This window comes from Pseudochaenichthys georgianus, chromosome 10, assembly GCF_902827115.2.
Source record: "Pseudochaenichthys georgianus chromosome 10, fPseGeo1.2, whole genome shotgun sequence".
In the NCBI taxonomy this organism is placed as follows: Eukaryota; Metazoa; Chordata; class Actinopteri; order Perciformes; family Channichthyidae; genus Pseudochaenichthys; species Pseudochaenichthys georgianus.
This window is the reverse complement of record NC_047512.1, coordinates 17240337-17267283: the sequence shown is the minus strand read 5'-3', so window position 1 is coordinate 17267283 and position 26947 is coordinate 17240337. Positions and strand designations below refer to the sequence as shown.

General features: G+C 41.5%; 2 protein-coding genes across 8 annotated transcripts in view; one reads left to right on the top strand and one right to left on the bottom strand.

Moving 5' to 3' along the window:
• flrt1b (fibronectin leucine rich transmembrane protein 1b) overlaps positions 1-25560 on the top strand; it is a 39026-nt gene extending 13466 nt beyond the window's left edge. For 3 of the 5 annotated variants that reach the window (XM_034092874.2, XM_034092873.1, XM_034092872.1), the window contains exons 2-3: positions 16981-18031; positions 20908-25560. In XM_034092874.2, the coding sequence (XP_033948765.1) occupies positions 20922-23123 (2202 nt within the window). In that variant the 5' untranslated portion in view covers positions 16981-18031; positions 20908-20921 and the 3' untranslated portion in view covers positions 23124-25560. Of the gene's footprint in view, positions 1-16980; positions 18032-18825; positions 19017-20907 lie in introns of those variants that run through there. The other 2 variants (XM_034092875.1, XM_034092871.2) reach the window with 2 other exon arrangements.
• The window catches only part of macrod1 (mono-ADP ribosylhydrolase 1), a 130220-nt gene that overhangs the window by 82710 nt on the left and 20563 nt on the right, over positions 1-26947 (bottom strand). The window lies entirely within an intron of this gene.

Sequence of the window (26947 nt, the reverse complement as noted above, 5' to 3'; positions counted from 1 at the left end):
AAAGCCTAATTTTTTAGTTTTTTGTTGTTGTTGTTATTTTCCCTCATTTGACTGAGCCAAAATGCTGCTGATCGGAGGAGGTGCTTAAGAAAAATGTGAGTGAATGTGCTCTATGGGCTGAAGATCCTGGATGATCCGGGTATATGTTTGCTCTCTAAAGTCAAGCCAGTTTAGCATCATGAATCATCGATCAACTTTCATAGGAAAGAACAGGGCCCTGCCACCAACTCTGGATCTAGTTCTGTCTATATACATCCATGACGTATCTAGAATTGATGAATGAGTGAAAAGTTCACTCCTTTAATACTGAACTGTACACATTCAGGAACTGTGTTCCATAATGTCAAATGTAAAACCCCAGTAGCATGACACTAGTGGTCAAACTTTCCCCTGGTAGCGGTTTGTTCAGTTACCATCCAGCGAGTGTTCATATAGTGGTGCGCAGTGTTGGAGGCACTGGGTCATCGCCCTGTGGCAGCTCAGCAGGTGTCCAGAGGAAGAGATAACTGTCTGTGCTTCCATGTATTTTAGCAGCATGTCTGCTTTCCTGAGGCTACTTGACCTTCTTATCTAAAGTGCCTACCTGGAGAGTGTCCGATTCTGTTCATTTATAACTTCATTATTTTACATCATCTTCATAACTTTAAAGTGTAGCTCAGATTTTTTTTAAATTAGGGATTGATGATTTACATCCATTTCAAAGTATGTCCCCGGTGTTGTATCACGCCTACAGTCATGCCATTCAGCATTAATGTTTCACTGCGAAATGTAAATAATTCAGCAGTATGAAACCAGGACTGTTACTTAGCATATCAGTGCCAGTCACCTTTGGCACAGTGTTAACATTACATTTTATTAATGATTCAATATTGGAATTGGTACCCATCCAAATCAATATATGATAGTAAAAATGTAAGATGTCAATAATGGCCTTGTCTGGCCTATGGCCTTTTCATGGCTGTTTTATAATTACAGGACTTATACACTGATCAGTCAAAGGAATGAAACCATACCATGTCCTGCGTCATTGTTAAGAAAGATAAGAAATGGTCTTGTCATCTTCATTGTCATGGCATACATCAAAAACAAATGTAAAAAAAGCAGTATCCAAAGCACAATAATTAAATCAAAGCATTTTTGCAGGTTTATGTGAAGGTAGTGTGTTGCTACCTTTGGGGTAGGAGGTGCCTGCTCTATTTATATGGGTTTCAAAATATACCTGCGTATTAATGTTTCCAGGCATCCCACCCTTAAACACTGCAGTCATTGATGTAGAGTTCAACTCGCCCGTGAAACAATGATTTCATGACTGTGTCCAGAAGAGCTTCACAGAGACCCAGACTGAGACAGCAACCAGGGTGATTTATTGAGGATTTTCTCACCTTTAACAAATACCAGCAAAAAAACTAATTTAATTTAGTTGGAAACAGTGAATTGGATAGTATAATATCAGTTAACGACAACCTTAACTTGTTTTTTACATTTCAGTTTAGACTTATCTTAGTTTTGCGTGTCATGGCAGTAACAACATTATTGTAGATAACACTGCCCTAGACTAGAATAAATGCATTTGCCTCCTGGATCACATACTGTGAGCTTAAAATGCTTTTTTGCATTTTCTCTAAACTGTATCTCTACAATGTACATTATATTCTGGATCTATATTTACATTAGAAAAAAGTGAATAGCAAATGTAGTGAAGACAACATCCAGTTTGCAAAGGGCAACAGGCTGCTTCATTATAAATGGCAGAGGCCACATTTACACCCCCTCTTAACATGTGATCTGTATCTGGATAATCACATTCAATACATGAGCCTCCTGGTGTTAATAGGCTGCCGATGTTGTGATCTGATCTCATAATGCAAATGAGTTATGCAGTGTGTACATGGTACGCCCTATGTAACGGGGAGCTTTTCTACCGTCAGGCATTACTATTTAAAAAATATTTATTTAAAAAAGGAAAGATTTGCTAGCTTCTGCTACCATGTGTATAGCTTTGAGATTTGTTAACTTGCTGGGTAATATTGTTTACCTTAAAGCAGCTTTAATTATTAATTGTATGATATTAATTAATCAAATGACAATGTGACAGAGTAGCTTGTAGTGATGAACAGAGCATTATTCCCTGGATCTGCAGCTCCTCTTAGCTATACACAGCTCTACAGTTAGTTTCAGCTGTGTGACTAAACTGTTCTGGCTCACTCTTATATTTTGGGCTGTAGCAGGCATCTGTTTGACAGAGAAAAAGCTCTAAAGAAACCTTCATATAAAACCTGCTCAACAGCAAACGGCAGACAGATGACTGGCTGGTGAATAAAGCTGAGCATTTAGCAACTAAAGAGCCAGGAGTCAGGAGTTGGTCTGGAACAGAAAACGCAAGCCAGACACAAGACTACAAAATAAATACTTGATTTTCTTATTTTACTTCTTGCATTAATATACATTTTCCCTATCCAGATAGGGTATTCAGACACATATTGTAAATTGATTTGTGGTAATACCATCAGCTCAGAGTTCAGAGAAGGCTAAGAAAAACTGCAAAAAGTGTGTTGAAAATACAACGAAGTTTCTGTAGTTTCATCATTAGGCATAGCCATAAACATAATGATAAGATAAATAATGTAGATTTTTTTTAAAGAGTCAAATCTAATCCTTCCTTTCACCTTGCCTCTTTGATTGAAATTCAGAGCAATCTGTAGTTTAAGATAAAAAGAGCAACGCATGTAACAAGAACTGCATTTTGAAATAGATTTTCTGTAATTCTAGTTATTGACTTTCTAGTTTGTGCCTTATGCAATCTATTGTAGGAGGCAGTATGGCTCTGAAACAAACAAGGCTTTTATATAAATAGGGTTATGCCATGTTATGGCTGAGACTGCCCTGAAAAAAACATAACAAATTTGATCCTCAGAAAACCTGAAATAAATCCATCTACCATAGATGCCATTTACCGACATTACAGAGCTGCAATACACAAGGGAAGGTCTTAACAATTTAGAAGGCTTTCTGAGACACAGCCATGAAAACATACACAAACACACACACACACACACACAAAATGGTATTGCATTAGGCTGAGTTATGCTGTATTTTGGTGTTTTGGGCATTTTTGAGTTTGTGATCATGCGTGTGTGCGTGTGTGTGTGTGTGTGTGTGTGTGTGTGTGTGTGTGTGTGTGTGTGTGTGTGTGTGTGTGTGTGTGTGTGTGTGTGTGTGTGTGTGTGTGTGTGTGTGTGTCCTTCTCTTGAATCAGAGGAGCAGTGTGGGAGGTCAGAGGGATTCGGAGTTATACAGAGACAAGTTCAGAGATAAGCTTTAGTTTGAGCTGCAGCGATGACTTCAGAGGACCGGTTCCTTACCTAGCTCTTAAACAGCTGCAAGTGATACAAATACTTGTACCGTAAGTTAAAATGTTTAGTATGTTTTATTCCATTCAAACAACATTTTAGGAACTTCCCCTCGATTCTATTGGCTCTAACGGTTAAAAAGAGCTGTCAATCATCAAAATCGACCGAGGGGGGCCAGAGATATGGAAAATGCACCCAAATGACCCCAGAAGTGTTTTTTTTTCTAGATCTCTCTAAAAAGGTCAAATGTCACTTGTTTTGCATCAATCTTGATACAGGGTACTTATTATGTTATAGTTTGGATTCCTAAAGCTTTTACTTTTACTATCCCATCATTCAAGGGTGGTTTTCACTATAAGAAATGGTTTTTTTTTGGAAGGAAACTATAATTTAAAATGTTTTACTATGTTCAATCTGAATTTACTTTAAAATTAAAAAAAAAATCTATATTGATTCTGACTTTTCTACATCCAACTGACAGGTTTATCATTACTTTGAGAAAAAAGATGACTAATTTACCCCTTTTAGAAGCGAAGATATTGTCATTTGTTCTGGGAATGTCATTTTCTAGCCTTAGACCTGAAAAACAGGCTCAAGGCTTAACAGGTTAAAATAAAAACACTTACATTAAGCACTAGCAGCTCATTGAACTGTTAAAAAGCTTTTATACTTCTATTTAATGTGAAAGGATTACAATTTAACAATCAGTCACTACCACAGAGAGCTTGAATTTCTGACAATTCTGATTGTCACGGACGAGAATGTCTCACAAATAGATGAAAAAGTCTGTAGAGAAAATAGAGCCAGGGGTAAAATGAAAGCAAAGACCAAAGATGTGATCACCTCGATGAGTTCATTTGATGCAGAGTGATTTCTTTTTGATCCAGCTTGGATCAAAGGCTGAGGCAGCTAATGGAGAGAGACATGTATGAATGTATAAATTAATAAAGTATGCACCTACAGTATGGCCAGGGGTTCCTGATTATGTTGGGAATAAGAGCCATTCATCATCTAATTTCTGAACATGGATATTTAATGTTGTGATAGATTTGTCTTTTATTTAGCTGTATTATATATTTAGCAGGAGTACACCCTCTCTCGCTCCCTCCGCTCCTCCTCTGCTGGTCTGCTGACCGTCCCCACCCCACGCCTCGTCACCATGGGTGCTCAGGCTTTTAGCTGCACTGCTCCCAGACTCTGGAACTCCCTTCCCCCGCACATCCGACAGTCACACACAATCACCATATTCAAATCCCAATTAAAAACCCACCTGTTCAAATCTGCTTACTCACTGTAGTGCTCCCCATTATGTTTCATTTGTGTCCACTTGACTGTCTCCTCCATGATTTCCTGTTTGTGTTTTTATCATGTTCTGTTGCCTATTATCCTTGGGTGTCATGAAAGGCGCCTAAAAATAAAATGTATTATTATTATTATTATTATTTGTGGAATAAGGACATGAAAGTTTTAATGTGACTCAAAATTAAGAATTCCAGATGTATTGATAACTGTATGACTCGTAACCAGATCAATAAGAGAAAAACTCCCAACCCTTTTGCTGGCCCTCTTTAATATTAGCCCAAAATGCAGAACATAAATGGCGACATCGTGCCAAGAGCCACAGATTGTCTTCATTTACACTTTTGTATCAGTTGCACCACAGCCCACATCTGTTGTAGCAGTCTGAGTGTGATGACTGCAGCAAACATTAGTGTCCCAACGACATGCGGCGCATTTAATTAATTTGTGTTTTGATAAAAGCTGAATTTTCGATTATGGGATTTGCTGGCAAATATGTTTGACTGTCCACAGCTTGATGACAAACTGTAGGATTTAAGATATAATTATAGTGTTTATTTGTCTGATTTAAACCTTATATGTGGGATATGTGATCATTGCTACCTTTTAAGTTGCAAAGCTCTTCCTTTGCTTACGCTTATAGTTAGGATATGTTTTTCTTTTGTATTGGCTCTCTCTTTGTTGCCTGTGTGACTGTGAATGCATGTTCATATTTCTTCACAAACAGTTCAACACTATGGCAGGAAAAGTAAAAAAGAAAATGTTGTAAACCCAAACCAACTTTAGACCAAAGCATTTAAATATAATTTAAATACCAAAGAACCAAAACCACTGCACAAAAACAAGAGTGTAAGTGGAACCAAGTGCTGAACTATCTCCAACCTACCATGGCAACAAAGAATGGAAAGCACTGCCACGCTTTCCAAAATGATAAAGAATGAAATAAGCATGTGCAAAAGCCAATTACAGAGTTCAGCTTGGAGAGTGATACACTCGCTCTCAAGATGTCAAGATGGTGCTCGATTTTGAGGGCGACTGGCAAGAATATGAGACTGACCCGATGTATTGATCTCAGGTTTGCCGGGATCGGGCTCGACTCGGTGCTTAGATAAGCTTTGATAATTACCTTGTAACCTTTCCTGGAGTGTGCTCATTGTCTCTTCATAATGAGGAACAAAGGTAAACAGCGCAAAACATACCGACTGATGGATTGATTGATTGAATGACTGACTGGCAGGAGATACATCGGTTTTAGTTCACTCATTTAACTCAGCAACAGCACCTTTCACATGGAAGTGTTTCCTCTTTTTCAAAAAATGCGTGTCTTCCCAGAATAATAATGAAATGGAAAGTGACAAGAAATAATAGAGAGAGAGAGAGAGAGAGAGAGAGAGAGAGAGAGAGAGAGAGAGAGAGAGAGAGAGATATGAAGTGTTGCTGCTTGGGAGGCAAAAAAGCCTGGTTCAAGCCTGTGTATTACCAAGATACCGCACGCACTACACATTTTATTGAATTTAGAATGACTTGTTTCTTCCGTCACCAGGAGCAAACACAAAAGACTCCGGGGATTTTGCTCCTAAAGCATAGGTGCCACGGTCAAGCTAGCGAGAGTTATTGTGACCTATCTAAGAGTGCCTTCTGGTGGACTGCTTTGTTTGTGTGTGTGTGTGTGTGTGTGCGCGCATGTGCGTGTGTGAGAAAGAGAGGTGTCCGGCCTGTAAATTGCCTGTCGGAAGATACTTCCCGCGCATACCTCATTCTGAGCGAGACACAGAGTGAGAGAAAGAGATGGAGAGAGAGTGTAAATGCTATGAGTTGGAAAAACCCTCAATCATATTTAATGGGATTATTTATCCACATACTGTCATGAGACGATGTGTTGGCATGCTGGGCAGAGTGTGGGAAAGTGTGTTTTGCTGAGAGATATATCATAGCATCTCCTGGCACATTATATTGCAGGGTGTGAAGTTTTGGTTGTGCAGATATTTCTAATGCACACCTGCTGTGCTGATAGAGAGCAGTGTTAGCCCATAATAACAGGCTGATATTAAAGCTGTTTATGTTTCACCGAGACATTACCTAGGTCACATGGTCTACTGTTGACGTGATGGAGGATACTTTTTAATGCATGTTTTTACGATTATATCTTCTTTAACCCAGGCGGTTAAGCCGAGAAATCATTCTAGCGTGGTGTGGGAGGATTTTACTCACAGCTCCAGGGGTGTCAGTGTGTAAAACCTGCAGTGAAACCTGCCTTGAGGAGATGCCAACCCACCTTAAAGCTTTCATCTGTGAGGGTTCCTCTGGCTTTTCAGTGTCCCCTAGGCTAATTACCGCTGCTGAAGGCTTTTCAGTCCTGACTAGATTAATATACTGGGAGAAACAGAGAATAATTTTTGTTCAGAGCTTCTATTTGCCTTTAAAATGGTGTCACATTTTAATTGAAAGATATGGACGTTTTTGGTCAGTTGGAAAACATGAATACTCGTCATTAAACCTGCATATTTGTCTAACCCGTATTTCAGGTGAAGTGAGTGGGTGAACTGAAGCTCACAGAGCTGTGAATATATTCTCAGCACCCAAGGCCGCAGCCCTCAGAGAGCCCCCTACCGTAAGAGATAAAACCGTTTATTTACGGCTTATGCATATAAAATCTCTGCGCTGTCTCTGTAGCCCACAGTGTGAGGTCTGACTGTTTTAATTATTAGCTGCTGTATTTAAAATGAAGCCGCCAGCATTTTTATTATTCGCACCATATTTATGCAAAACACCTGTGCTCTGGGTGCTGCTTGTGTTTGTCCATCCATGTCTTCCTCTACCACCATCCTTTTTCATTTTTTCCTCTACCGCATCCTCACTGCTGTCCTCCCTTTTCACCTCCTCTCCTCCCTCTCACTCTTTAGTCCGTCTCCATCCCTCCTCCTCCTTCTCGTTTACTGGGCTGTTCATTCCCTCTTTGGAAACTGGCTTCCTCCAGGGCAAAAACTCTACAGCTCACTTTGTCTCGCTGTCCGCCTCCATCTATGCTCCCCTCCTTCCATCTTTCTTCTTTATCCTCCCTCTTTCACTCCTTATTCATCTTCTCTCTCACTCTGACAATAGGTTTCAGGACCCATCTATTGAACATTCCCATTTGCACTGCTTTGCTTTCAGTGGCTTGCTCTTGTCTTATCACTGCTGGAGTTTTGTCCCGGCTTTACTGTGCAGAAGAAGTAGAGGAGGAGACTTGGAGAGAAAGAAAGGAAACAAAGCAGGGAACATTGCCACCTCAGTCATACACAGACAGATAGAGGTGATTTAATGTGAGTTAAGTTCTTTAGATCTTTGATTCCCTTCAATACACCAGAACTGAACTCAAATGAACTGCAAGTACATGTAAAAAGGAGGGTTGACGATACAAATACTAAAATTGAACGATATAGAAATGTTCCTTGTTAAAACAATTTGAAACTTGCATTTACATTTCTTAACAATGTTCAATTAACCTGATCCCAACACATAGACCATTTAGTGCATTCAAATGTGCTTATGACTGTCGGTCTGGAAACATAAACTGACCGCAACAGTCACCATCCAGGATCATAAGTCCTGGATGGATATCCTCGTGGATTCATCTTCCTATTATAGACATGCATTTCCAAACATTTGGACTACCTATGTTGCAAATATATTATCTTTTCAATTTACACACGGCATCTATTGCACGTCTGTCCGTCCTGGGAGAGGGATCCCTCCTCTGTTGCTCTCCCTGAGGTTTCTCCCATGTTCCCTTTAAACTGTGGGTTTTCTCTGGAAGTGTTTCCTTGTACGATGTGAGGGTCTAAGGACAGAGGGTGTCGTATTGTCATACTGATATTCTGTACACACTGTGAAGACCACTGAGACAAATGTAACATTTGTGATATTGGGCTATATAAATAAACATTGATCGATTGATTGACAACAGCTCTAAAGGTGCACAATTATGACCATTTTCAGATTCATATATGTATTTCGTGCCTCTACTATGACATGTTTATATGCTTTAATGTTCAAAAATCTCTTTATTGATCTCAAACTGCCTGTGCTGGCCGGCTCTGTTGTGATTGGTCAACCACTTATAGATGTCCCACCCCTTAGCCTATCACGTGCAATGTGCTGGAGCACTATTGTTACAAAGTGGATTATAGCCTTTGTTGACCAAAGATGAGTGGACAATATGATCCCAGATAAGGAAAGGAAAGCCAACTTGTGGGCAGACAGAAAAATAACCACCAGCTACTTAGATAACAAATTATTGTTAGTAAGTAAGTTCTCATTTCAACAACAGCTGAAAACGTTCTCAGTTTCTCCAAATATTATTTTCCTTAAATGTTTTTCTCTGTTTTATATTATATCAAACTGAATATATTTTGGTTTGAGGTAGACAAAAAAAATAATAATAAATGTATACCATTTATAATCATACATCTAAATTAATTTATTGTCAAAGAAACACAGATGCCAATGTAAGATAAAGGACAACTGGCAAATAGATGGAGACCAAGTAAAACTGAATCTAAATGAAAAAAGGCAAACAAGAAAAGAAGGTGTTAAAGGAGGAGGATAAAAAAAAGACTTGTTGAAAATCTCAAAATAATCTACAGATGCCACTTAACACCTTCCAGCTGCCAGAAGAAGTCGGCCTGTATAAGCAAATTCAGAGTTAATTGACCTCAACACTATTCTGAGTGAGAGCCGAGAGATGCAGCAAGGCAGAGACTGAACCACGTTGTGAACTGCTGTGCAGACTAGTAGGAGGTGGTGTTGTCACAGTGCATAATGGTGTTGCTATCATTATCACTGGCTACAAGAACAAAGAACTGAGAGCTAGTGTGTGTGTGTGTGTGTGTGTGTGTGTGTGTGTGTGTGTGTGTGTGTGTGTGTGTGTGTGTGTGTGTGTGTGTGTGTGTGTGTGTGTGTGTGTGTGTGTGTGTGTGTGTGTGTGAGAAAGAGAGAAAGTCAGTCACAGGTCGAAAGAGCAACACAGTGTGTGTGAGCATGTAAGAGAGACTGTGAGGGTGTTTTTATTTCTGTAAGTGTGGAAAAGATGTGAAAAACGTTGCATGTGTGTTTGAGCGGTTTCCATTTTACGGGAGCAGCTGTTGATGGAGGCTGGTGGCGCACAAACCACCCAGGCACAGATCAGCCTCATGGAGCTGGAAATGCAAAATGTTAAACACGTTTGTTTTGACATTTATCAGCATTAGGACTTTTTTCCCTCTCCAAGTGTTTAACAACAACATTGCTGTAAAGTGCACTTCCTCACATTCCGTCATACTTTAGGGGATTTCAGTGCTACGCTTTAAATTGCAAAAAAAGGAATGGCATTTCACTGTGGATTATATTTGACAACTACAGTAAAACCACAGTTGTTGTCACATTAAATGGATCAGATATGCGATAAAAGTGCTAAGAACATCATGGCATCACTGCCACTTAGACGCTGTTATGTCCTGCTGAGTAAGAAAGTGCACTTACATCTCTAAATATATTTGTTCCATTTCCGAGTGACTGAGACGGAATCAGGGGCGGATTAATGCTCAGTTTACTAGAGGGCTGTTGTAAGGCTTGTTGTGCTTGATTTCTTTTTGGTAATATTATTTTCTGCTCCAAATCTGGATAATGCACTCAGCAGTTCCAGTTTAGGCGGCGTGAGTGTCCACGTTTCCTCCAATCAGATTATCAAGGGCAGTTGTCCACAGCTTAAAGGATAAGGTTGGCAATATTTTATATTTCAACAAGTCAACGAGCGTCATTCCTTCCTGTTGTAGACCTTTACATTCAATTTCAGTCATATTGCAGATGCTTATGTCTGAAAAGACTGAAAAAAGTGCATTCAGCCTCAATGAGAACAAGAGCAAGATGTCATCAAGAAATATGTGAGCTACGCTATAGTTGGAAATTAGATAAGCCACAGTGTTACAATGAACATTGAAATTCGTATATTTTGAGTAATTACCACACATACACCATCTTGATGCTGTAAATAATCACACATGCCAAATGTGTATTAATACACTTTCTGAAAGCATTCCCAAACAACTGCAATATTTACTCCTGTTTACTGATGTATACTCAAAACGACAGCTGTTTTATAAAATGACTCATACAGTATCAATGAAAATGATATGAACGTGATTATTCTAAAGACATGTCTTTAGTAGAAACAAATGTGCTCAGGGCTGAGAGCCACAGAAAGGTCAAGAAGCATTGAGGGGAAAAAAAGAAAAAAGGAGAGAAAAAGGATTTATAAAAACACTAGTCTCTTTCTTTTACTCGTTTCCCTACTGTAACTAATTGATGAGGAGTCCGGGAAAAATGTGCGGCAGAAATAAAGCCAACACACTCCGGGGGTGTGTTACAGCCGAGTGCCTCCCTTCAGATCTTTGCTGATTATCCCCGTCTGTCGCTTCCCTCATCTCTCTCCCTCTCTGCCCCTCCCTCTCATGCTAAATGGAAGCTGTGTGTTGCTGTGTTAGAAAGCTAGTCACATCCCTCACACTCTTCTTTTTAGCCCCTCTTCATGTCTCTGCCTCTCTCTCTTTTTCCATTTCCCACCTCTACCTTTCTCCATCTATCCTTGACACTCTCTTTCTGTCTTTTTCCTCTCGCACTCAGCTCCCTCCAGCCTTCGCTCTGTCCACGCTGACACCCCCCACTGAGTCTGCCGGAGTTACGGCCTTCAGACTCTGACAGGAATTCAGTGCCTGTGTGTGTGCAAGTGTGTGTGTGTGTGTGTGTGTGTGTGTGTGTGTGTGTGTGTGTGTGTGTGTGTATCTGTGTCTTCAAGCATAGATGAAATATGAGCTGTTAAATATGAATGCAGGGTTATGTTCCCATGCCGTGTAGTCACGTCGCCCATGCGTGGAGAAGTAGTAAAAGAAGCCCATGCAGATACACCCACACATATGGCCATCAGTGTGTATGACAAGTAACTGCAGAGCTTCTGTGGTATTATTCTGCATCACATTTGCTATCCATTTGTCTGTGATACTCACCAAACGCAGTCACTCACACACACCAACACACAGAGGCAGGCCCTGGATGCAGGCTTCACTGACTTTAAACCTTGCTCAGGCTGACAGTAATTTCTGCTTCCAAATTACATTCCAATGGCTTCATAAATCTGCTGCCTCCTCCTCCGCCTCTTGCTCTGCCCCCCCCCCTTTACCTTCTTCCTGCTTCTCTATCTCCCCCTCTTTTCTGCCGTACCATCTCTCCTTCCCTCACTTCATTTTTCCTGTATGGACCACCACCCTCCTCCGTGGTGGTCCTACTCTCTGCCTCTATATCACCATCTCTCTTTCTCCCTTCCTCTCCTTCCCCCCTATCACTTGTTTTCTCGTTTCCCCCACACTGCTTTCTCCCTGGCGCTCGCTCAGTAAATGAGAAACAGGGAGGCAGAGATGACGAGGTTACGTGTGCGGGGTAGTTAAACAGTCACACACACACATAAATCCATACAGATACACACACACACACACACTCACAGATGTGCTCACAAACATAAAGAAATGTGTAAATACACACATCCATGAGCACACATGCACAGCCAAACATCATAAACAGCACATTACACTTTGATTGAAAGACAAGCATGTGTGCTGCCATATATTTGTTGCGCCTCTAAAATTACACACACACATTTGCATGCACGCACACGTGCACACAGACGGCCGTTTTAATGAGTGTTCATTATACAGATAGTGCCTCTAGGTGAAATAATTGCCAATGTTGGGCCCTGGTGGCTGGTCCAAGTGTTCTCAGGCCAGTTGTCTATATGGGCCATGGAGGGCCGCAAACACACCCCTCGTCTCCCTCACTGCCGCGTTAACTGCTGCTCAGCTGCAGCCGACACACACATGAGAGGAAGACATTGGCTTAATATGCATAAACACACAATGTAGACAGCAACTTACGCATTAACAGTTAACACACACATACACACACGGCGAGGCAGAGGCCAGCAGAGAACAATAGTGCCGTCTGACAATGGGGCTCGGAGGGATTCTCTCCTCCATATTAATATTCAGCGGAGTGGATATATAGAGAGCGTGTGTGTCAGCAGGGACGCATGCTCATCAACCTCGCCAACACTGGGGTTAGACAGCCACATGATTACAAAGTACTCAGACTTTGGTCCCCAGCCTCATAACTATGAATCCCTAGCTCCTACTCCCTCACTTCCTATCTCCTTGCTCCCTACACTGCACGGAGCAAGCTCGCTGCCAAGTATCACAGCTGTCACTTTTTTTTGCTTTCCATTTTCCAAATCATTCTGCACAGCCTGATGGGCAAAGGGTGAATCCAAATGGAGATTTGATATTGTCAATTTCCCGCTGCCACCCACTTTAATGTTTCAAATTTGTGAAAGTGCAGCTCGAAGGTCATCTGGAGGATAATTTGGAAAAAAATAGATTTAATTTGTTCTGGTACTTTTTGATGCAAACGGCAAAACAGCCAATGATGCTTTTACTCTAACCAGAGGCGTAGTCCTTTGTGTCATGCCCTACTCTCCTCTTGTTGTACCTCATGTCAAAGCTAAGATGTATGCAAGGAAACACGCCTGTAGTTCCAGATATTACTCTCCATGTTTCACATCCATCAGTAAATTGTGAGTAAAGGTGACCTCTAACACATACCATTTGCCACTTTTCTGTACATGCATCACCTCCATCTGCAGAACAAGAATTGCTTAAAGCACATCTGTACAGTTTTCTGTAACAGATGTGTTGCATACAAATTGTCCCATGTCAGGAATAGTTTTATTGGAGCCTTAAGTAGCCCTGAGCTCAATGCAGATATGTTTCCATATAGATGTTTATGTAGTTGTTTTATCTTCAGCCTTCTCTTCTGTTCCACACAGCAAAGAAAATATATGCTAATATGTGATTGTTGGAGCAGAAAGCAAAGAGGAAAACAAAACAGGGAGAGTATTTGGACTGCACAGAGCCACAGTGAAAGTCACATACTGCTGCGTGCCTGTAGGCTACACAGTTGTCATTGACTGGCTCACAAGAGCAGAGTGATTTCTGTCCCCCTGAGGAATGAGACGTTCTCTGTGCTCTCTGTTGTGCAGAAACAACCAGTACAACAGAAAAGACGCACAGTGAAGACTCAGTCAGGGATGTATTTGACCTCAACACTAAATGCGTAAGCTGCCCAATTTATGCGAGCTGCTCTCTTTATTACTGCCTCTGCTCCTCACTACTGGCGTGAGAATTATCACAAGAGAGAAAGAAATTAGAAAAACAAATATGATGGAAATGTTTTGTAGAAAGACAATAACACATTTTTCAAAGTGAGAGGCTGATGTATTTTACTCATTACTGAACACCTCTAATTTAGTTGGAATTGCTTGTTATGCCCGACTAATGCCACAAAATACATTGTATTATAAAAGACAAAGAAAATCAAAAAATACAATTGTTTATGAAGCTGGAACCAAAACACTTTTGCCATTAAAGTTTAAAAAAATAATGCTATAAATCATTAAATAATTATCAAAGTTGTTGCCAATTATTTTCTGTAAATGTATTTGCCAATCATTTTATCGATCAGACGTTTTAGTTCCAATGTATTCTCATCTATTCTCCATACATACACCACATACCAATACAATGTTTTTTTTTTTTATAAATTGTATAGTGTGATATTAGTTAGCTAATTAATGTTTCACAATGGAATAAGAAGTCAAGAGTTTTTTTCTATGATGTCTGAATTTGAATGAGTGTCCTGCCTAGACACTTGACTGTGTCAGACTTTAGAGATGTCTAATAAGCATGCCTAAACTGCACTTATTAGCATAAAAGCCATGGGGACAATAGAATAAAAGGAAATAAACTCAAAGAGTCTTTTTTGATCGAGTAGGAAAGAAAACTGATTCTGTGTCAAGGTGTATCCACTCGACCTTAAACAGGTTATGTGTATATAGACTGTACATTGTGTAATCACTTTCTTGTAGGTTAATATTCCCAAGTTGCATAAACGTTGGCAATTAATAAGGGAGATATCTGCTATGAAACGTGTTGCCATTTCTTCAACAATGTACTGAAACACACTTATAACAGCAATCAGTGTGTTTTCTTTCCCTCATTTAACCTTAAACTCTGACAAACATCTTTTTCAGACACATCCCTCTCTTAAATGATTAGTGTCACTCCCGCTCTGATACTTGCCCCCTAATGCTTCCTATTTCCTCAGCCTCCTCTTCCCCACCACACTCTCCCTAGCAATTCTTCTGAAAATCCATCACAAAAAGTTTTAAGGACAGCCTCGACATTATACAGATAGAGCTTCACGTAGTGATGTCTAATGGGCAATGGCAGTGAGCTGTGGAAATGCTGCTGATGCTCAATTTTCTCATTTTGGCCAATGCAGGCAGACATTTTGCCTGCAGTAGGCTGAGATTAGTGCACGCAGTGTACGGGTCGTTTTGGACCAAACAGTGCAGCCAATTAAGGGGACTTGTTTTAAAACGACAGTTACCGTCATTAATGGTGACATCTGCTTTTAATACATGACTGATGATATCCAATTAAAAGTCTTCATTTGATTTATGATTTAACTTCAAAGCCACTTAAAAGCCTTTCCCTCCAAAATACTAACATGAGAGGATTTTGAAGTATTAGACATCAATCAATGAATCACAAAGAGATGGAATAAAAAGGGTATAGCATTTAATAATGTTCAAAAAACCTGAAACAACTTGACTGTCCTTGAACAGACCATTATCTAATTTCTCCTTAAATGCCAATCACAAAGTCGATGCATTTAGAAAACAATGTCTACTTAGCATTCTCTCCCATAGCGAGCTGTTTTCATTAGGCATGTTAGCTGCACCCTGCACATATAAATCAGTTTACTATGCCACAAACTAGAAACCAGCCTGGAGCTGTTTTATAAAAAGGACAATTTATCTCACAACACTCTGCCCAATTTCATCCCACACCAACCACCTGACGACCCCACTAAACTGCACAACTAATTAAACAGTTTCCATTTGTGGAACCAGTTAAAACACCAAATCTAAAATAGATACACACACAGTCCCCATAGTCTAGATTAAGATGTATGGTGCACAATTTAGAGTTGCTTTTTAAAACCCTTCAAGGATATATACACACGCAGGCTGTTGAACTTGATAGCTGCAGGATGTGTCCTTTGAAAATGGAAAATGAGGACGCCATATTTGTCTCTATTTGTGTTTAAGCAAACCACATGATAATTTCCCAGTTGGCTATGTAGTCTACTTACTCTGGGATGAAGTGAACAGGCTAATGTGAGCAGCGGAGCAGTTAATGGCCTTGATGAATCTGTCTCTGTACACTCAGTATGCCTGATGAAAACCTTATATTTCTAAAGCCAGTGTTCACTGGGGGGTTGGATTCTGCACACAAGATACAGGCACTTAACGCGTGATGGTTAATGAAAGCTCAAAAGCTTTGTTTGGAAAAAAAAAACGCAGCTATAAAACATTGAGTTTCCTTAATGGGAGGTTTGTGTCCGTTGGGAGCTGCGTCTTATGCATATGCAGCGCTGACCTTCAGGAAGTATTTTCATGAGGTACTTAATTTTAAGAGGTATAACTGTTCTAATGGGGATCATTATTTAGCCTGTACCTTTTAGTATTTCATATTGTGCCAACGTTGAAATCCAAAAGTACATCTTGCTGTTGCTTAAATAAGTTTGCTGAAATAAAAAATAAAGGTTGGAAAGCCTTTTATCTATGCTGCTCCATTAAAGCATCTTTAGCAATACAAATGTAGGAACTAGGGGTGTAACGGTTCACAAACATTTCGGTTTGGTACGTACCTCGGTTTTTAGGTCACGGTTTGGTACGTTTTCGGGACAGCAGAAAAAATTATCACAAAACATGTAATATATATATATATTTTAAATTATTATTAAACTGTGAATAATGTATTCACTCAAATAAATACAAAATATAAAACAAACATTAAGGTGCAGCATTTTGATGAACTGAAATAATCTGTATTACGTTACTGTAGGGCTACTAGGAACACATAAGCTGCTGTGCCATACTTTGAATATTTGTTTGATTAAGTTTACAAGTTAAAGAGACCGATGTATAGAATTACAAAACTATTTAGGGATTATAAAATACACATTTAATTTTGTTCTACTCAACCACTCACTTAATATTATTAACTGGTTAAAGGGCTTAAAAGTGTCGTGTGCAATTTGGTTTTGTGAATGATGTGTTCCAAACAGCTCTTCGTGTGATGTTTAGCAAGGATTTTACACTCTCAAAATGTCTAATACTGTTCTTGTCTGCTGTCTCTCTCAGGGCGCTGTTCACTGACACTCTGCCAGCTGTCCTGCTGAAGCACCACCAGTGAAGTCTTCCTCCAGGATACTCGACATCGCTCTATTTCTTCTAACCTGTGGGGGAACTTTTCACACTGAGCCACGTGACTGGCCTTCCCAGCGCTGCTCAGAGTGCACTACAGTACACACGGTCATCGTGCTTTGCTGCCTCTAAAGATCAGCTGTGTGAACTGAAAAGGAAGCGATTACAATTTAACAGAGGAGAGTGAGGCGGAAACTGAGAGGGAAGAAGAAAGGAGCCTCTGAACCAAACTGTCACAACCTGTAATCTGCACAGGACCAAACTGTCCATCACAGCCTCAAACATACTCCATTTACCATGAAAGAACTGTGAAATGTAGGTTTTTAATAATTGTTATAATACGACTAATAATCGTAAGGACTCTTACCCACTTATTCTGTCCTTGCTCCTCATTCATTATAACCACTAACTAGTTATTCAAAGCCAGTATAACTGTACTATTCCTGCATGACCCACTGCTTGCATGAATATCCAGGATTGCTTTTGACTTCGAAGAAGGACCCTTAAGCTCTCAACCATCTTCTGACTGTCGACCCAACTGTAGCATTTGGGTGTGGAGCAGTGGCTTCAGAATAAGGCCTCTGGACGCTTGTTGAAGATGACTTGAGCTGGCAGGCCTAAAAGCACCTTACCCCAGAGAGAGAGAGGAAGAGAGAGAGAGCTTGGCAGTAGGACACACACACACACACACAACAACAATGTGGGTGCCGAGGCGGCTTTGAGCCATGCTGGTGTTGCAACTTGCGGAGCCCTGGAGTACAGGCTATCATCATCCCTATCATCATTCACCCAAGCTGAGGAAGATTCAACGGCCCCGAGGAGCGAGGCTACACTTGTGAACCATTCAAAGACAACTTCGCTAACACACAGAGATCCACGGTTACATCTTCAGTCACACACAAAGACACAATAATACTTCTCATCACAAATCCTTTGATACAGGAAAAACACAGCTGCAGCGGACGCAAAAAGCACAGAGACTGACCAGGTTAGACCAAACACACCCTCGGTCGATCAGACCTTTTACACACACACACACACACACACACACACACACACACACACACACACACACACACACACACACACACACACACACACACACACACACACACACACACACACACACACACACACACACACACACACACACACACACACACACACACACACACACACACACACACACACACACACACACACACACACACACACACACACACACACACACACACACACACACACACACACACACACACACACACACACACACACACACACACTTTCTGCTTTCACCGCACCACCACCACACATACATGTTACTTTCAGCTACGTGATCGGAAAGAACACCAACACACAATGGCTCTGTGCTTGCACAAAGGCTTTTATTTCTGAACATGATTGAAATGTTCAGGGTGGGGGGGCTGCAAAGTGAGAGGTAGGCGAATGCGGAGGCGAGAAAGCTGAGGCCAAGAGGGAGTGAGAAAGAGAAGGTGGGGAGAAAGAGAAGGTGTGGAAAAACAAGAGGTGGGGGGTCTGCTGCATCTAAATGAAATAGAAACTAAGTCGCCATGAGGGAGAGTGGAAGTCTGGGCAGGAGGACTGAGCTAGAGCTGATTGATCCAATCTCAGTGTGTATCAACGGAGGACTGGAGAGGAAACGATGAAAGAGGATTAGAAAGAGAGATAGGGGAGGAGAGTAGGAGGGCGACTGCACGGACACTTCTGCAAACAAACCTGAGTGGATATAATGAAAGATTATGAAGGGGAGACAGTGGAGGTGGGCGGATTGGAGAGGTATATGGCGTGAAAAATAAAGATGCAGAGAGAGGAGAGTGCCATAAGGGAGAGCGACAGTTGGAGAGAGTGAGAGGACGAGGCAGGGAGGCGAGAAGACAGAAAATATAAGGATCATTAAGAGGATGTGTCGATAGAAAACCTTGGCATGTACTTTAGGCAAAACACACAAACAGGTTTGTGCCAAGCCGTATTTATGAAAGGGAAGCGGGGATAGTGTGGCTACGAAACATATGCTAGTTGATATTCATAGAGCATTCCCAATACGGTTTCAGATCCTACCTTGACACTCCTTTTTGTGTGCATGTGTTCCTCTCCCTTACTTTCTCTGTATCTCAAATGCTGGAAAGGCTGGGAAATAGTCAGATGTAAGCTTAAAATACCAATTAGGAAAAGAGAAAAATAGAGTCGAGGTTGATGCCAAATTGTACGGCTCACACACATGAAATCACATTCTGCTTGTGTCGAGGTGAGACAGGAGCTGGTTGTTGTTGATCTTCAACACTCACACACTTAGAGGCACTAACAAGCATAGATAGGTACACAAATGCAGCTATTTTATGCACCAATTTCTCCCAGAAAAAGAGCACGCAATCATTCTTTTGCACCGAACTCAGCTGATACTGTCTTGAGTCTTCACTGCCAGAAACTCATTTCCCCTCTCCTCCACTGACTGTCCAACTCTCCATCTGTCTCCTCCCTCCCTCCCTCCCTCCCTCCCTTCCTTCCGTCTATTCTATTGTTGCCATCTCTTGTTTGCTTTGCATGGATTTTGACTGCAGCCAAGGGGCAATTTTGCATCAAGCACTGAATTCACATTCGAACACACGCACATACACAAGCATGATGCACAGAAGGGTGGGGAGGGGAACAAAACTTGCCTTTAGAGGATTTGTTTATCAAATGTGCTGTCAAATCATGTCAGGCATTTCACGTCAGAGTAGATTTGTTTGCCCCAGGCTACCCAAAAGATAGCATTCAAACACGAGTACATGTAATTTCTACAACTTTCACTACTGTATATTATTTATATACTATAAACACGCTGTGGATGCAGAGTGCACGGCGATCATTTTATCTGCATTGTAAATGTATGTTATTGATGTTGGTGTCAGGGAATCGCTAGGAGACATTTCATAAAACATGGACTGAGGAACGTATTAATGTAGCAGAAAAATGCGTCTCTGTAAAATATCTCGCTAAAACATTTCTTTGGATTTCTAGACCACTTTCCTGAATCATTTATATACATTTCACGAACAATAACAACCAAGAGAAAGCATGCATTATACATGTCATCGTGTACTGAGAAACTGTTCTGTATGTGAATGCTTTGTGTTCAGTATGTTGTTTGCGTGTGTATTTCTCTGTGTGTGCTTTGCTCATGGCCTCAGACATACGCCTTGTGTGACATACCGGTCAGAACCTGTGAAATTATATTTTTCTGTTCATTCTGTTAAAATTATTCTCTCTGTAATTTCATTGGAGGGTCAGATATAGTGCAGTTACAGCAAGTTTACTACTTCTGGTGTCTTCAAAAGAAATCAACAGCACTGTGGGCAATTAATCTGATTTCCTTTTCCTCGACTCTCTTCTCCATTTTAGTTTCATGTCACTCACTCCATTTCAGTTAATCGGCCAGAAAAATTTCTTCCACTCTTTATTTTCGCCATCAAACTGTCACTGTCCAATTTTCTCCATCTTTGTCATCATTCTATTGCTTTCTCTGATTCTTGTAATCTTCTTTGCCCGCTCACTCAACCCTTCATCGCACTCTCCGCCTCTAAATGTCCGTTTGTCTTCTGCTTGGTCGCTCTGACCCATATAATACTGAACAACCCTACAAACCTACAAACTATCTCCGTCTTTTCTATCCCCAAATCTTCTCCGCCTTTAGATAAAAGAACATTACTTTATACAGTAGGTAGAAAGTACAGCACTTTGTGGTTTGACTTTTTCATAAACCTCTTTTTACTTTAGTTAACTGCAAAAAGTGTATTTGATTTGAGACTCAGTTACAGCAGTGGTACTTAAATCAAGTTTCCCATTTTCTCTCTTTTCAATCAGGAGCTGAGCACAACATGGCGGCTGAGAGTCTTGCTGAGCTCCGCGACTGGCTCTTTCTGCTCCTCCTATGCCTCACCTTATTGGCTGAGGTGTTGGAACTGGCGGCAGCGGCAATTGCCATGGAAACGGGCGAAGGAGATGAGGGCATTGTGTGTCCCTCTGTGTGCCGCTGTGATGAGGGTTTTGTCTACTGCAACGACCGTGGCCTGAGTATAATTCCTCCCCTACCATTAATGGCTGCCATCCTCTACTTACAGAGCAACCGGGTGAAAAACTCCGGCCTTCCTCCCTCACTGGAACGCAGCACTTCCATACGAGTAATTTACCTGTATGCTAACCATCTGGATGAATTCCCTATACACCTCCCGCCTTCGTTACGGGAGCTCCATCTGCAGGATAATAATATACGAACGTTACCGAGATCAGCTCTGACAAAGTTACCATTACTAGAACGTTTGCACCTGGATGATAACTCTATATCCACAGTTAGCATCCAGGAGCGAGCTTTTTCTGGGACTCCACGGCTTCGACTGCTGTTCCTTTCTCGAAACCACCTGTCAAGCATCCCTGCAGGCATGCCAGCATCCTTGGAAGAGTTGCGACTTGACGACAACAGAATAAGCACCATCCCAACACATGCCTTCCGTGGGCTCTCCTCCCTTCGACGCTTGGTTCTGGATGGGAACCTGTTGGCCAACACACGAATTGCAGATGACACCTTTTCCCGTCTCTCCAACCTGACTGAGCTGTCACTGGTCAGGAATGCTTTGCAGTCGCCGCCAGTCTACCTTCCTTCGTCTCACCTTGTGCGCCTCCATTTGCAAGACAATGGGATGACTCACATACCACGGGGGGCCCTGGACGGCATGCGGCGGCTTCAGAGGTTGGACCTGTCGGGAAACAATCTGACCACTCTTCCACGAGGGCTTCTGAAGGACACAGAAAGCCTGGAGCTGCTACTGCTGCGTGGAAACCCGTGGTACTGCGGCTGCAACCTTCGCTGGCTCCACGCATGGCTGCACAGCCGGGGGGCTGGGGTGACAGTCAGGGGTCTGACCTGTCAGGGCCCAGAGCCTGTGAGGGGCCAAGCCCTCAGAGAACTAGCCTCCCTGATGGAGCAGTGTGAAGGCCCTCCTGGTGGTCCCGGTAATGGAATGGGGATGAACCCAGCAGAAAAAGATGGAGGAGGTGAAGATGACATTGGAGGGGGCCAAGCTGTGGCTTCGGTTCCCCATGGCAGCAGCACCACATCTCCTCTGATGGTCCCCACTCAAGGATCCCTCTTCACCCTTATCGCCAAGCGGCCGGGCTTTGTTATACCTCTGCCTCCCGGTGAAGGGGGGCAGGTCTCTGGAGAGGCCCTGGAGCTGACTGTAAAACCTCTTTCTCCGGACAGTGTGCTGGTGAGTTGGCTTTGCCCCGAACCGGCACCCTCCTTTCGTCTGTCGTGGCTGAGGTTGGGAAGCACTGCATCTCTTGGTTCCATAACAGAGACTCTAGTACCTGGAGAGAGGAGGCAGTACTTCCTTACCCAGCTTACCCCACGCTCCCATTACCTCATCTGTTTGCTGCCACTAAGACAGGAATCCTCTTTTGGGGGTTCCAGCATGGGTTCATCTCGAATTGGCAGCATGGACACAGACAGTAAAGACTCGATCCCAACCTGCGCTCAGATAGAGACTGGAGAGGCTCAGGTCAGCGCAGGAGGGGACGGGTCTGATAAAGACGGTAAGGACTCAGAACTAACAGCCCTGCCATTGGCTGGGATCATAGGTGGTGCCACAGCATTAGTAAGCCTGCTGTTAATCTTTGGCATCTTCTGCTGGTATGGACAGAGATCAGGCTATGTGTCCGGGGACTCAGGTACATACGGCAGGGGCCGGGGTGGAAAACATTATGATGACTATGTTGAGTCAGGCACCAAGAAAGACACTTCTATCTTAGAGATCAGGGCACCTCCTGCAGGGTTTCAGATGACAGCTATAGCCCATCAGCCCCTGCAGCCTAAGCTTGAGGACGTCACCTACATCCACACTATTTTTCCCTCTTCTTCCTCTTCCTCTTCCCAAGCTAACGGGACATACAGGAGCAGCCATGGAGCCGGCAGCCTCAATGGCACCATCCTCAGCCAAACCAGCCACCATCGTGTCACTTATGGTACCAACCGGGGCTACCGAGAGGGTGGGATCCCCGACATAGATTATGCCTATACGTGATGATACATGGAAACACTCCCTGAACCACTAATGCCCGGCGCCATTTCTATGATGACGACCCCTTGGCTGGTGGCCATTTGTCCTTGGATTCCAAAGTACCCTCTGTGCCTCTGATGGTTCAATTCTGATTGGTTTGCTAAGTAGAAAAGACTGATTTTGGCTATGTTGAATTGACATTGCTGTTGAGTGACAGAAGTAACAGTCCTACTATACTCTACTACTGTATACTACTTTATACAGAAAGACTTTCTTTCAACGCTGATTACAGTTATAAATGGTTACGTTTTCTCTTTTGGATATCTCAGTGTCTTTTAAACCTACTGTTCTTCTCGGCTCATTATAATACACAGTAACTTATTTGAGGTTGATATACTAGGCTTAGCTGATTTAGCAGGAGATATATTTATTATATGAGGAAAAGAGATAGGTCTCATATCTTCCTACCAACTGTAAGCTCTGTGCTGTATAGATACTAGGGATGACAGAGGGAAAAATCAATGGTTGTTATAACCCACAGATGACAATGCATCATGGTTGACATGAAAAGATGTGTTCCTAGTGTCCCCTTTCCCTCTAGTTTGTATAATTTTAACACATTTCAGCCTCTTTCGCTTTTCTTTTTTTTTTGGCTGTGGCTCTTTCCTTTTATTTCTCGTGTGTCTTTTGTGGTGCCGTGAGCAGAGGACGACTTTGTTCTCGCCAAGGGAGCTGACAGCAGTGATAACAGTTCTGACAGAGACAGGAGACACAAACCACATAATGGGGAGACTAATGAGAGGGGGAGAGAGAGAGAGCGGGGGTGATGGATATATGGATGGTAAGAAAATAAAATAAGACAAGGAGAGTGCTGTTTTGGGAATGGAGGCGCTGAGAGAGGTGTGTTGGCTAAAGGCAGACAGCGAGGACAGAAATGAGAGACAAAAGGAAGATGAGAGACAAAAGGAAGATGAGGAAAAAAGGGCGTGTGACAAATTCAGCGGCAGGAGGTAGAAAAGCAGACAAAAGGAAGAAGATGGGGGATCAAGAAGGATGCAGGCGGGGGGGAAAGAGGGGTGATCACTGGAATATTGTGTAATCATCATCCAAAATGTTACCCAAGTTTTACCCTCAGTGCTGAACTCAGCAAATACGTGACTTCACACTTCCATCAAGGACTGATGTTTTCAGTTTCCTGTGATCAAAATTGAAAGAATCAAACTAAATAGTTACAGCAGTTTTCGCCTGTATCTTTATCATGACATGGAACCATTAACATGCTAATGTTTGTAGGACACAAGGAGAATAAGGAATTAAAGACAATCAGAGAAAAACATAAGTAAAATAATTGCCACGACTGCAGGATAAATGACTAGCTTGACAAGGACAGCTATTCAAATCTCAGAATTAAGAAAAGGTATGTACCCACATTCCCAATTTCTATTGTAGTCTGGTCTTATTAAATTACATTTGCAAATGAAGTGTAAGAAACGTAATTATACATCTTAAAATAGTAACCCATTATCATCTTGAGGCTGGTTAAACCTACTTAATTGAAATAAGTTTTAGCAGCTAATGATTTTTGTGCGGAATTCTCTACTCTAATAACTCTTTGCTAAAAATGTATTCATAACAATCTGTCTTTCTAATTTTAATCTGAAAGTTGAAGTCGTAAATGTTTTATAGATATTTAAAATACAAGTAGGTATACGTGTTGGCAAAATTAATTAGACTAATTATTTAATTGAAACAATTATTGTCAAATTAATCACAAAGATTTGTATTATCTCAAAGTATGTCTCAGTAAAAAATCCCAATACTACAAAGTATATTTAAATTTGCATTCTCTGAGAAAAAGTACATTAGATGACAAATGTCATACAGTTGTACAGGCCAAAGTCCAGCATAGACAGTCATAAACAGGGATCCCAGCCTGACCGCTACACTGTGCAGTTTAACAAACAAACATACTGTATGAAGAACACAAACACACCGCATGAAGAAGGACGCAGCACCTGCTCTCCGACTGCCTCTCACTGACTACACTAACATACTTTACTGGAGGAGGAACATCAAAGGACACTAACAAACAGCCAGACATGAAAAGAGAAAAAGGAGAGGGTGGAGAGTGAGAAATAAAGAGTGAGGCCGTAGACGGAAGGATCCTGATGAGTGATATTCATGTATACAGAACCTCCAACCTATTCTTACTTACAGAAGCTCTCTTTCTCTTTTCCAACCTGGGTTAATGTCGTAACCAGTCGTATAGGACCAGCTCGTGCGGATTTTTTTATTTTAGCTGCATTTATTATTTTCTTTTTTTAAAGAGCACTGAAGCTTCATTTTTTATTCTGTGCAAAAAAATCCTTTTTCCTTCTGAAAATGTCATCCTCTGACGTGATAATGAAAACACTCTTATGTATAAACATAAAAATGGGTGCAACACGCTATTCCATTTATTGGTCTGTCGTCTTTTTTTCTACAAGGATGAATAAAGACTTCTAAAAATAAAAAGTAGTTCCTTGTGTTTTCTCTGTGCTGTTTGAGTGGCTGTGCTGTGTGAGTGAGTACGTGTGTGGGGGGTTCATTACATCTGAAACAAAGGCTGACGATGTCAAATAATGCACTGGATGGCTTAAAAAAATAATCTAAATCAATGGGATTCTCAAGATTATTAATACGATGTATGACGAGATGGCATGGACCTCGTTAAATCACACACACTGGATGAATACATCAGCTGCTCCAATTCAATTTGAAAGATTTTGCCAGGCCAAAGCAGACGCATGTGTTTTTATACTGAGAAGTTTGCGTAATAATGTGCACCAGGCAACATGAGAAACTGTGTGTGCATTTGTATGGATGCATTTCTGTTCTTTGCTCCAGAAGACATGCCTCTCATTCTAAGTGAGTGCTAATACTTGTGTAAGCGTGGATCAATATAACGAACGGGGGAGTGTATAAGTGTCCATCTAAGAGTAACTGCTCATGTTGGGTGCTTGTGAAGGACAGAGTCAGAAGGAAATGTACTTTATGTAGATAGAAATGGGTTCATTTACTGTCTGTGTCTGAGAGGGAGATAAAAACAGGCTTCATGTGAATGTTTATCTTAAGGATTTTCAAATTATACGTTTGTGTGTTTGCACCAACGCATGCTGTAAGTGTGATGCAGCTGTAGCTCCACGCCTGTGCTCTTAACGACAATACCCTGAGTTCTCATCAGTCATTATGGAGGCCTTTCACTGTCGCAGTTCATTATCTAGCGTCAAGCCCTCTAGCTTAATTATTCCAACTCACATTAAACCCGACAAAAAGATGTATGCTAAGACTCGAGCACATATCTGAGCCTGAAATGAATTATTGCACTGCAAGAAAATAGGATCAAAATTGATTTTTCAGATGAGCCTGTATTGTGTTACTCAAATAGTAAACATCTTCAACATATCAAATCAATCTACATTGATGTGCATATGAGCACAACAGTAATGCCTCTATTTAAGAGGCATTACTGCTTTTGATTCAGGATATTTCTGAATACTTCCTCCATTATAATACCTCTATTTCTCTAACAAATGAGCTCAAAAAAAGATTCGCAATAAAATAGCCAGTTGCATTTTAAACTACTAGCTCAGTGTTTTCTCCAACACAGGGCTGTTAAGAGTGATGTAAAGCTGCATTGCGCGATAAAGTGGCTTCCTTTGTTTGCATGCATTATCAGCTTCTTTAGCAAAAGGTCAACGTGTTCCCATAAATGCCTGCATTTGGTTGAAGGTATGAATGCATGCAAACAACCAGCCAGCTATGCTGAATACGAGAACAGAATAATTTCCACACCATTTATCTTTTCA